Below are 12277 nucleotides of genomic sequence, written 5' to 3'. Positions count from 1 at the left end.
TTCTCGTGTTCGTCTCGTGAAATTCTAGCAGCTTGTTATAACGAACTTTCGAAACTAGCTGAGATTTGCATGGCATTACTACCGTTGCTCCCGCTCGCTCGCTCGCGCGTGCACACTCGGCAATATCGTCGCCGTAGCATTTTAAGGGGGCTTTGCGCGAGAGAGACTGCCGCCGACCCCGTAATTTACATTAACTAGGCGCTCAAGAATGACAAAACTGACTGCGACGTAAACTTATAATTCTCTTGCGCGGTTTCCCACCGACTCCGTCGCTACTTTAGCGTCTTTATACGTCTCGTGCAAATATATTACCGCGGTTCATTCGCTAGTCTTCATTAAAGGTTTTTATGGTATTTGCTCTCATTTTGATGCCGTTTCCTTAAATACCTTGTACAGAATGTTTTAGATGAACGAAAAAATATTTGTGAATTTTGTGAATTCTGTACACTGATAAATATTAAAGGATGAAATTTAAACCAATACCTTGAGTTAGACAACATTTTGTTATTTTTAACTACCAAAGTTTATTATTTTAACACAAAATTGTATTACTCCATTGTTAAATTAACATTGTTTTAGTTAAATTAATGATATATTGAGTAGGAGCAGTAATAACCTACAGGAATGGTTAAAAATTACTGAAATTGAATATAATTTGACCCTATGATATGAATTTAACAGTGTATTACTTTTTCCATGACTGATAGTACCGAATAATTATCATATATCATATAACTTTTGAATTTTCATCAATTTCATTATATATGTATTTCAATAAATTTCTTAACAAGCGAAGTTTGAAAGTGCAATCGATCTAAACAATTTAAAGGTTCTGTAGAACTTTTTCTGGCAAATAGTACAACATGAAATCTTCAAATTAAATCTAAATTTGCTTAATAACGCTAAAGTATCTGTAACATCTACTTAAAGTATCCTGTATATTTTGCTGAAGTCACAAATGAAGATTTTCCAGGTTCCATATAAACGCATAAACTATACAAACTTCATTGAACTACCTGTCCAGTTCTGTAAATATGTTTTACGTAATAAACATATGGATACGTGCGATATGTGTTCGAATGTAGATATATAACGCGATGAGGCAGTAACGAATGGCGTGGAAGGTTGATCCGCGAGCGCGTAATGAGCTTAGAATTTCTATTAATATCGCAAACCCTGAGCGCGGTTTCTCCCGTTCCGACGGTGAAACTCGCGCGAAGACTCGCACCGGAATCAAAACTCGAGCGAGTTTATTGGATTTTCAGCGGAAAAAATAGCTCGAGCGTGTGGGAAAAAAAGCGCGCGTTGCGGCAAAGAAGTGTCCGGCGAAAGAGTGTCCCTCAATTAAAGATAATTAAATTAATTGGGCCATGAGACAATCAGACCAATTACCGATACCAATCAACGATCGCGCCGCGCCGCTGCGTCCCGCCGATGCGGCTGCACCCACGGGACTTTTTTACTCGGATGACAAACCCCATTAATTACAGGGCCACGGAGCCGACCCTCCAAAATTAGCGCCCTCCGTGCGGAGCGGAGCTGCCAATTTCAGGTGGGTTTTAGCTCGCACGATCGTGCAGTTTTCACGTGTCTTTTCACGGGTTTCTTTCTGCCTCTCTCTCTCTCTCTCTCTCTCTCTCTCTCTCTCTCTCTCTCTCTCTCTCTCTCTCTCTCTCTCTCTCTCTCTCTTTCTCTCCGAAAGACGGAACTGTTCTCTTTGTTTGTTCATTATGCTTCCAAACTCGCAACAACTTTATAAATCATAAATGCAAAATGAAGGAAAATTGTTTGGAACCCGCTAGTTACAAACCCATGAGAAATCCACTCGTTTCCACTGTTTCTGCTTCGTCCATTACATCTGTTTACAAACTCGTATGCGCCGTCGCCGGTAAACATGTAAAGTAGGATTTAATATTAATCCGTGAAAATCTCTAATTGCACGTTACTACTCTAACGCCGGCGTTTCGCAAACCGCCGTTGCACCAATCGCTCGATCGCGTCTTACGATCGTAGGTCTTATACGTCTTGTATCGATATCTAGCGATTAAATGATTATCGAGATTGATATCTCAATTGGCGGGTAACGATTTCCACGTTACTAAACGAGCGGGTGTTTCCGCGCTGAGAAATGCCTACTTTCTCGCCGGTATACCAGGGGGATTTCACTTGTCAGCGACTGGCTTTAATCACACAGAAAGTAAGGTACAAATTGATAGGTACAAAGGATGTTGAAACGCGTTAATTGCATAGTAACACGGTAGCGCATGAATTTTGCGCGAACGAGGCGGTAAAATACGCTGATGACTGGACCGGAATATTATTATGATCCTGCTTTAGCCTCGAAAGAGATATCACTCTGCGAACTAAAAGGAAAAAAACGAGTGATATTGGATTTTAATTTAAGGTCAGGATAATAACGTTTTTAATTACACTTGGCTATGCAATTAACTAATTTATTGTAAATACATGTGCAGATATATTGTTACTCTCGCGTAGCTTTCGCAATTCCGCCGATAACGTTTCGATCGCGAACGATTCAATGAGTAAAAGCATTTAAACCGTACGGACGCTGTTTATAGAAGTTCGTAATTATCAGTAGTGATTACAATGTGTAAAATACATCCCGAGTGGTGATCATACATATTTAATCAGACCGCAGCTCTCCGTCCTCTCGGACCGTATGCGAGAACGCTTGTTTGCACGACGATTGAATAATTATTTTGGCTTAAATGGTTATTAATATTTTTCATATCCATTATTTTAAAACACATTAACACAAATTTCGATATAACTTTATACATTTTTCTTGATAATATTTTAGTAAAAGTCTTCTCTAAATCTTTAGAAGTAACATTTACAAAGAGAGCTAATTTTTGTAAAGATTTTTTATTTACGTCATTCTGCATGAAACATATATGCCTCGTGTAAATTATTGCGATTTGAACGCCAAACACGAATGCAGACATATCGAACAGTATCTTCGTCTTGCTATTAGCACCAATGTTATCCGCAAATTAGCATCTGGTGTCGTAATCCTAATGGCCGTTTATTCCAGCTGGCTCCGTTGTTCAAACAGTTCTTGTAACAGTACGCGCATGCAGACAATTTCCCTTAGACAAACGTGCGAGCCGTGCCGTTACACGGAAACGCGCGAAGATGATTAAAGCTAAACAGTCATTACGCGCGCCGCGTGATTGGCCGAGTCTGCCGCGCCGAAAACCCGCACCCTTTATTCGTACGGTGCGAGCGGGTGTAACAGAAAATTATCGCTACCGCATATCGTTCTCAAAGGGGCTACGCCGCACGGTACCCTTTCTCCCGGACCGCATTAGTTATTCGCGGTGCACAAGGGGATTTCCTCGCGGTATTCGTTACTAATGGGCGTTCTATTTAGCGGCGCCCTCGACTCTCCAGAGACGTGTCACGCGTCACTGGCTTCCCCGCGCGTCTCCCGTCGCGCAACGCGGTTCGATACTGACAACGCTGTCCGGACGTCAAAGATATCCCCAGAAGTCAGGGAATCGCACGTGTGCGTACTCGATTTACCCGCGCGTTTGTTGTGCGGCGCGAGCGAGGGTAGTCCGTTTTGCGCGCGAGCGTGCGAGTCTCTCCATGTGGTGACACTTTTGCCGAGAGGGAGAAGAACGCGCCGACGCGCGTGCCCCTCGATCAACGTCAATCAGCCGTTAAACAATGATGCGCCGTGCAAAGAGGATTTTATTGTATTGCGGAGAGAGCAAAGTTGGAGACACACAATGCGCCGGGCCCTTCGTTCTTCAACCGCCGTCAAGTTACCCCCTGAACACTGGGATCTCTCGGCGCGAGTTGCTCCATTCTCCACGCTTTCTTCCTTTTTTTTTCCTCTCCTTTCTTTATACGAGCTCCGTTGCACGTACGAGCATGAAAGATGTGCTTTTTCGGAAACGTTTTTTTTTATCTCGGCGGTGGTTGCTCGCGCGATTGTATACATGACGGTTCCATTAAAACGTAAACGATCTCGAGGAGCTTGACGCCGAGGGTGAGAACTAATCTGTGACGAGAGACGTGGGTCATGGCAGGAATTTTAAAAATATTAACTCGATTCAACGTTAAGGGTGAGTGAAATATTACGTGGAAGGGTTGCCGAGGTATACATGTCTGCGCGAGAGAGGGGCGGAACGGGGGCGAGGGAGAGGGGGGAGAGAATACACGAATGCTGGAGCTGAAAGAGGGAGGACGGCTTGTTGCGAAATGGATCTTGATAGTGCGACAGGCACGGTCATGTACGTGCGGTGCAACTCTATGATACAGCGGAGCTATTATGATGCAGAGAGAACACTGTGCGGAGAATTTACTACGTTGCTCATTAGCATAATCAGGCATGTATCAACAGTGCGTTGTCGTAAAAACATTAAAATACATTTTGGGGAAAACAAATGTCAACAGCTGCGCTCGCGTTCGCATTACGCGCAAGCGCATCTGTTTTGTTGCCCGAGAGAGGAACCGCGCCGCGCCGCCGCGACCAAGTATAGGAAGAGTAATGGCTAGAGTGCGGCGGGTTACGCGAAAACAAATTGCGACCGTAATTATCCCCGGGTTAGGGAAAGTATTTAATTGGACGCGACGTATCTGCGAGGATAGGATCAGGGCGCGGCGCGGCGCGGCGCGGCGCGTCTTCACGATCTTATCGCGTCTCGGGCTGAAACGCGCGCGATAAACTAGCCGGCTGTCTTTCGTACATTATGCGGCTCCGCGTCGTGAAGCCATTTGTAAGTGACACGTGGAGAAGCGTAGCGTCTCTCGCGTATCCCGATGTGAGTCACGAAAATCGCGTGGGTTTACGAACGGGTATCCCGTTCTGCCGTTTATCTGCTGTCTTCGGAATCAGGTCGGCAATAGGACGGGCGGATACATATGTACGTATACGTCGGCGATACAATTGCAACGGTTTGCTCTTTCTCTCTCATATGTGTAAAGGATATTAAACTGCCAATCATTAGATGATGTATCTCATACAGCTAGATTCAAACTTGGAAAAAATAATTTCTTATAAATTATTATAAGTTTAATACGTAAGATTTTTATTAATTTATCAGGTAATATATATATATATATTCGACGTGAAACTCGCGCCGAGAGATCGTTCGAGCCGTCGTATCGTGTTTTGAGAAACATGAAAACTATTTTGAAACACAAGATGAAAACAAATCGCGATATTTCTCGGGGAAACCGTATACGCCGTCGCTGACTTTCCCCATTTCTACCTTTTCGAGTTTAACTTGTCTCAACGATGAGACGCGCTCTCGCCGGTGGAAAATCGGCGTCGGAGCGGGAACATCGCGTGTAGTAACAGCAGAGAGACGATGTTTATCCGAGCGTCCGTTGTTGCGGCTACTATATACCGCGGTAAGCCCCGCGAATAATATACGAAGCGATGAGCGAAGAAAATTGGAGAAACGTCGGAGGCTGCGACGGTAGGCACGCCCTGCGGAGAGCAAGCTGAAAAGAATGAAGACAGTTCCTGCCGAAATCGATTTCGTATAGAAGAATGCCGTCCGATGTAATAATGCTACGTGTGCGTTATATATGAGCTCTCATATACATGGCATTTTTCAATGGAGCCTGCAATAAATACGTCTCCCTGCCGCTGGTATTGTACGGAGATATAGATATACGCGCGAGATATTCGATGTATTATATGCATCCGCGCGCTCGTTGAAACGCCCGCATTTCTCACGCGCGCTCGGAAAGCACCGTAATTTTCTCCGTTTCGTATTTACACGTGTCTTTCGTGGATTTACAAGATTTCGCAGACGTGGCGTTTCGCGTCTGAGGCAAGACGCTCGTGGAAGATTCGTGGTTTCCCTCGCGCGATCGAACGACGAGACGCGGTGCCGTAAATCACCGATAAGCGTCTTTCAATGCCTACCTCGTGCAATTATCGCCCGCGTTATACACACTCACGTGAATGTATCATTTTACATCTTTTTACACCTTGCGCATATCTTTGCATAATTTTCATAAATATCTTTCGAAAGCCATTATAATGTCGACGGCTTTTTTTCCCGCAATTAGATATGCTATTATGTGAAGTGTTTTTTAAATATACTGTCTAATATTTTAAGAGTAAATTTTTGAGATTATTATGAAGACAAGTTCATCCGAACATACAACTTCAAAGGTTTCGTCTCAAAGACGCGAGGTATTAAAACCGTTATTCATCTCCGATCATTGAAATGCTAATCTGCAAAATGCCAACGATTTTATTTAGAATGTTTACACGGCGATCTCGGACGAGCGTTTATCTCGCCGCGAGACGCGTCTCGAATGCGCGCGAGGTTTACGAAGGCGTAACGCATTATAGCGCGAATCCACGCGAAAGCGGCGAATAGTGAGCGTGCGCATTCCTGCGGTGTCGAAGGCGACGTACGGCGTGTGTCGTTAAATATCGTGTATGTTAAACCGTGTGGATAGGAAATACAACATTACGAAAAATCGCCTCTCGCGCGTAACACGCGCGAATCGTGGAAAATTATCGCGCGCGATTAGGCGCGTTTCGTGTTCGCCTTCGGTATAAATTTAAATTCTTGCGACACACGATATATCCTTTAAGCGGGAGCTTTCGATCGGGCGGATACACGCGCAAGTACGGCGATTCTGGCGTCCGTCTAACGTGTCATTTGCACGTCGATATCCGGACCTTTCGCCCGTGCCGTGACTCGAACACGCGTGGCGTATACGCGCGCGCGCGCGCGCCGATCAAACGGTAGAAAATAATGACGAAGCCGGCTGCAACGCGTGTTATTACTTGCACTTTCTGTCACGAAGGGACGTTCGCGCGAGCATCCGCGCGCACGCGACGCGACTGGCATGCTGCTTCGGACGGAGAAAAAAAGCGACCCTGAATCCGAAGCCCGTTGAAAGAAAGAAATCGCAACGCGAGCGTTTGGACGCTCCGCGCTTCTTAATGATGATTCAACATGCCAATAAGTCATTAATGCCGACACGCGGCACCGACGCGCGTGAACGAGCGACTCGTTCAAGTCGAAGAGAGACGCGCGAGATCTGCGTGCAGCTTTATTGTAATTTACGCCCTATCTCTCCACCTTCTCGCTCTAACGTAAGCGGCCGGATAGACCGCTCGTGTATACCCACGCGAACATCTGACGAAGTGAAAAAAGACGAGAGGTTCTGTCCGCCCAGCGCCTCACCACGACAGGAACGAATCGGGGCGCTTATTTTCACAGGCGCATTCTCAATGAGAATTCGACATGCCGATGCGTCATTGACTATCTTTCGAATGGCGAGCGATATGCGATACTCGGCCCGATATTTCACGCCGTCCCGTATAGTAGGCGAGAACCTATATATACCGTACTTCGAACCGTTGAGTTTCTCACGAAATAAATAACTGTATAAAGTTTCATTGTTTATCGTTTACGATATTTAAGCTAAATATTACGATGACAACCTTAGCGAAGATAAACAGAAATTTAGAAAATAATAATTAGACTTTCATCAAAATGTAGGTACGATTGCGAAAGAAATGCAAGCAAGATTATTCCTTAAGTAACGAGATGAATTTATGTATCAATGGAGATCATAGATTATCGTGCGAATAACAAAGTCCGTTCAAGAGATTCATTTGTATTATCTGGAGAGGAAGTAGCCTTGCTCTCTCGAGTTATTTTTATAGCGCTTAGTCTCTCTCTGACCGACAACATGCTGGAGCACTTGAAAAACACTTGTGTGCATTCCGTTACGTTTACGCAACGATCTCGCGAAGAACGTCCCAAAGAAGAAGGAGAAAAGAGAGGCGGAATTTTTACTCAGCGAGGGCGCCCTTTTAATGCCCGAACAATTTTAATTTCTGAGTATTAGGTATGCGCCGGAGTCATTCGTCATTTCTCATAAATTTTAGAACGTACTCAACAAGCTCGATTTTGTCAAAATTGTACTACTTGCCTCGATTGATATTATTTTTACTAGAAACTCGAGTTTATTTATACCTTTCATTTATGAGTAATAAATTAGTGATTACCATTTGATATCGCTGAAAAAGCGAAGGGAAAATATTTTTCAAGCTGGAAAAAAGAGAGAGAAAGGTGATAAACGATCAACTTGTTTACAAAGAGCACGCGTTCATCGAGTAAAAAGTCCCGTTTGGTACGTTTGATACGTTGAAAAATAACCTTGCTTCATGTTACTGTAATTTATATATATATATATATATATATATATATATATATATATATATTCTCGTTATGTTAAAAAATATACTATGGTAAAGAAATTCTATCTAGCAAGTTAAACAGTTTATCTGATATGCAGCTGGCATTTTTGTAAAATTGTGCTTCAAAAAGTTAATTTCTATGTTTGTCATTTTTTGCCGCGCGATTAGAAAGAACTTTAAATACTTTCCTCTTGCCTCTATATCCCCATTCCACCATCGTCGAATGCCACCTTACCCGTTTAATTTCCGGCACATCGGGTCGCCAGCGCCAGCGATGAAAGTTTTCCACAATTCAGCAGCGTACGTATATACATAAAGCATTTATTGAATCAGATAAAGTTTAATTTACCGTACTAATACGTACAAATACGATGGAAACGCCGGTTTCGATAATCGAGCTCCTCCCCGCCGTTCGACCGAGTCGAATTTATTGTAACGTTTTTGTTTCAATCCATTTAAACATTGCGTGCTCTCACAGACATATGCGTCGGGCAAACTAACTTTTCATTTAATTGACGAAGCTTATTCTTGGATTTAAAAAAGACCGACTTTACATATATTATTGGGGATTTTATTTGATAAATATTCTCTTTTGTGTTAAACAAAGGTGAACCGTTGTTTATAGATAAAGATGTAAAAATGTTTGATAGAGATCGACATTCTAAAAATTTAAATGTGGTAAGCGAATTATATCGAGACTACATAAATATCGTGAAATACTGTCAAATTTGGGAAAGCTTGGGGAAAGATTCGTATGGAGAAACTTGGACCGAGAAAACGAAGAGAAAGCACGCGTGACTGGTATCGACATTTCAAAATTGCGACGCTCGACGTCCATTGTCACCTATTTCCGCCTCCTTCGACTTCCGCAAAAGTACGTACCTATATTTTCGACGGCAGAAAACCGAGGAAGGCCGTCGCAACCGGGATCGAGGAGGTGGAAGATAGAATATCTTGTCCCTGTCGTATACGTCCGGAGACAAGCTGAAATTGAAGTAATATACAGCCCTTGCGCTCGCGCGCGCAAAGGTGCGCCTTTAATACCGGCCAAGAAGGATGTTCCTCCGCTGGCAAAAAATTATTGACAGTATGCCGATAAAGTATGTTTGCAGAGTTATTACGGTGCAACGTTCTTTACAGCATCAGCAGCGTCTTATCCTGGATATGAGATTTCACGTCGAAAGATTCTACGTGGAGATTTTAGGAATGCGGATTATACCGCGTTTGCTTTTTCACACATTTATATCAAAGAGACTATGATTTGAGATAAGGTGAAAATAAATTTGCCCAAATTTGTTATAAAATAAAAAATTTGAAGACATTTTGGAAGTATACATAGCAAATATATAAACGAGAAAACAAAGTTTCGCATTTTAATAAACTCGATAGAATAAAATATTTTATTAAAAGACGGAAGAGGGATGGAATTCTCGGGGGTACCATAATGACAAACGAACGTGCTTGATTCTGAGGTATACAAGAATATTTTATTCGTCGAAAGTAACAAATATACAATTCTCTCAAATAAATCGTCGTGTTTAAATCATGTTTGTCGTAAATTAGCCCGTTTTATGCGATCGCGCGTCGCTCCATTCGCTTTCGTGAGCAACGCGCGCCAAACCGTTGTACTCTTCGTGTACCGCGATCTGTATTGTCGACATACATAAAAAAGATGTACGGCGTTCACGAAACCTCTGATGTAACAATAACGGAAGTGTACATACGCTTACGAAACCGAGGTAATTTTGGCACGATTCTCAGAAAAGTAATAATCACTCGCTCGTGCTCGCGTGCATTCGTGTTAACAAATCGATAAAAAAAAAAAAAAAAAAAAAAAAAAAATTACGTTTGTCGCGTCAATGTGTCGCGGATATCGCCGATCCCCGCTCGAACTTTACTTGGTGTCCTGTATATATATCTATATATATATAACATATATTTATATATATAAACATCCATCTCTAAAATGGATATATCCATCTGTATCTGCGCGCGTTAGTTTCTTCGTATATATGTACACGTATGTCCGTCTATATAAATGCACAGTCCCTAATTACTTCGTCATGATTATATGCGGGTTTTTTTCACGTCGCGCTCTTGAACTCTCGGATAAGCATTCCTTCAGTCCGTGGATCTCTCAATGCGGCCATGGATCTCTTAGAGAATCATCCTCGGGCTTTCCACTATAACTATAACTCTCACGTTTATTTACAAAGTATCGACGCTCTGTCGCGCATAATTAAGGCAGTGTTTCGATGAGTCCGTTCGGAGAACCGACAGTTCCCCTGCCTCCTTCGTCTCACTCTTTCTCTCGCACGCACTTACTCACTCGAGGCGATCCGTTTCACTCGTCGATCGGTCTTTCGAGTTTATCGGTTCGCCGTTCGATCACACACTGATTCACTGATCACTTCTCTCGCAAGGGTGGGCGTACAACGCGGTCTCTCGACTTTCACTCACCGCTGAAAACGCTTTTCAAGATCCGGTTTTCTGGTTTATTCAGAGCCACGGGCCGAGCTGCGCTTCCAGAATTGTGGCGGCGTCCGTCCTGCCCATTACTCTGAGGTGGTTCAGCAGATCCGTTACCGCCGTCGGTTCTCGGTGCCTAGCCTCCCACAGGTCCAGAATATGCTCGGTCGGACTGGCCTTAGTCGCGAAGTAATTGATGTACCTGTTATACACGTACGAATACACACCGGCTGCGTGATTACCGTGGTATACAGGCGGTTATATCGTTGACGAAATAGAGCGCGTTTGGGGAAAGTTTATATTAACGAGATAAACACGAACACGTGAATAATATAGAACTTCGTTAAATAGACTTTGTGGACATTTTGATTTTTTAAAATTAGTCATGCAAATGAAAAAATTAACATGGACGATTAAATTGTATTAACCCGTTATTATCTTATTGTTAAAGCAAATATTTGCTATTACTGTGTTGGTTGATTTGCGTTGAAGATATGAATCTCTTCGCTCTGCATAAATATAGCTACGTATTTGAAATAGCTTTACTCTTAATCACAAGCAAAACGGAAAGTTGCTGGCCGGGTTACTAACCTGTCGACTTGAAGCCTCTGCGCCAACAGTCTCCAATCGTTGCCCAGAGCGTTCGGTGGGTCCAAGCATTGGCAGAGCTGCTTCCTCAGAGATCTCGTAAACCGGAACGGTCGCAGAGTTGTAGAGTCGGTCGTGGCGTTGTTAGCGTGTCCGCTGCTAACCACGGTGACTTCTCTGAGTGGCCTCGTGACGCTACCCGAAGAGATCAACTGTTTCGCACCGTCGTAAACGATTCTGAAAACCTGTCTCGTGTCAGAGTTTCCCTGCGAGACTTGCAGCTTGTAGCTCCTCGTGGTGGTCGGGCCAAAGGCCGTGTCCAGGCCGAAGGTCACGTGCTTGGCGTTCTCCTGACGGTTCCAAACGTCCCGGAACGGGACTTCCTGACGCTCCGTGGGCGACTTGCTCTGCCACTCGTTGCCGACTTCCTCGAGGCTGACGCAAAGCGACTCCCCGTTGTCTTGGTACAGCAATGTGCGCGGCTTGTCCAACAGATAGCCCCTGATTTGCGATTCCCGATCGACGATCGCCTTCATCGCCGCCTTCGTGTCCTCCACGGCGTAAACGCGTACGCAGCACTGGCCGGCCTGGCTGGCGAAGAGCGCCAATCGCAGTCTTTTCGTAGCGATCGAGTTCTCGCAGCTCTGCCCGGCCAACACGTAGCCGCGGAGTTGCTCGGTCACGATGAAAGCTTCCGCGTGATCGAGCTGCGTGAACAGCGGTGTGTTGATGGTTTCGTTGCCTAGAGTCAGTACTCTGCTCCACGTAATTGACTGATGATCCTTCGACGTGATCGAGGACGCACCGTCGTCGACGTTGATACCGTCGCATGCCCAAACGCTCAGTTCCCAAGTTGCCGGATGCAACATCGCGCAGTGCTCAAATTGGAGGATCACGGGCTTGTTGAAGGTCGCGGATGACGGACCGCAGGTCACCACAGCTGATAACTGAGTTATTCCGTCTGTGGGGGGGAAAAAAACCAGGCTCGAGACTCGAACGGCGTGGGCG

The 12277-nt window shown here is 44.3% G+C and overlaps 1 protein-coding gene and 1 long non-coding RNA gene across 4 annotated transcripts in view; one reads left to right on the top strand and one right to left on the bottom strand.

Moving 5' to 3' along the window:
• LOC143903015 (uncharacterized) overlaps positions 1–12277 on the top strand; it is a 177158-nt gene that overhangs the window by 90217 nt on the left and 74664 nt on the right. The gene's annotated exons all lie outside the window — the stretch shown is intronic.
• Positions 9678–12277, bottom strand: part of LOC143902965 (netrin receptor UNC5C) — a 32796-nt gene continuing 30196 nt past the window's right edge. For all 3 annotated transcript variants that reach the window (XM_077416246.1, XM_077416245.1, XM_077416247.1), the window contains 2 exons: positions 11273–12230; positions 9678–10883 (listed from right to left, as the gene is read on the bottom strand). In XM_077416246.1, the coding sequence (XP_077272372.1) occupies positions 10712–10883; positions 11273–12230 (1130 nt within the window). In that variant the 3' untranslated portion in view covers positions 9678–10711. The remainder of the gene's footprint in view (positions 10884–11272; positions 12231–12277) is intronic.

This window comes from Temnothorax americanus, unplaced genomic scaffold (genome assembly GCF_048541705.1).
Source record: "Temnothorax americanus isolate GAGA-0224 unplaced genomic scaffold, ASM4854170v1 Scaffold42, whole genome shotgun sequence".
Classification (NCBI taxonomy): Eukaryota; Metazoa; Arthropoda; class Insecta; order Hymenoptera; family Formicidae; genus Temnothorax; species Temnothorax americanus.
This window is presented reverse-complemented; position numbering and strand designations above follow the sequence as displayed.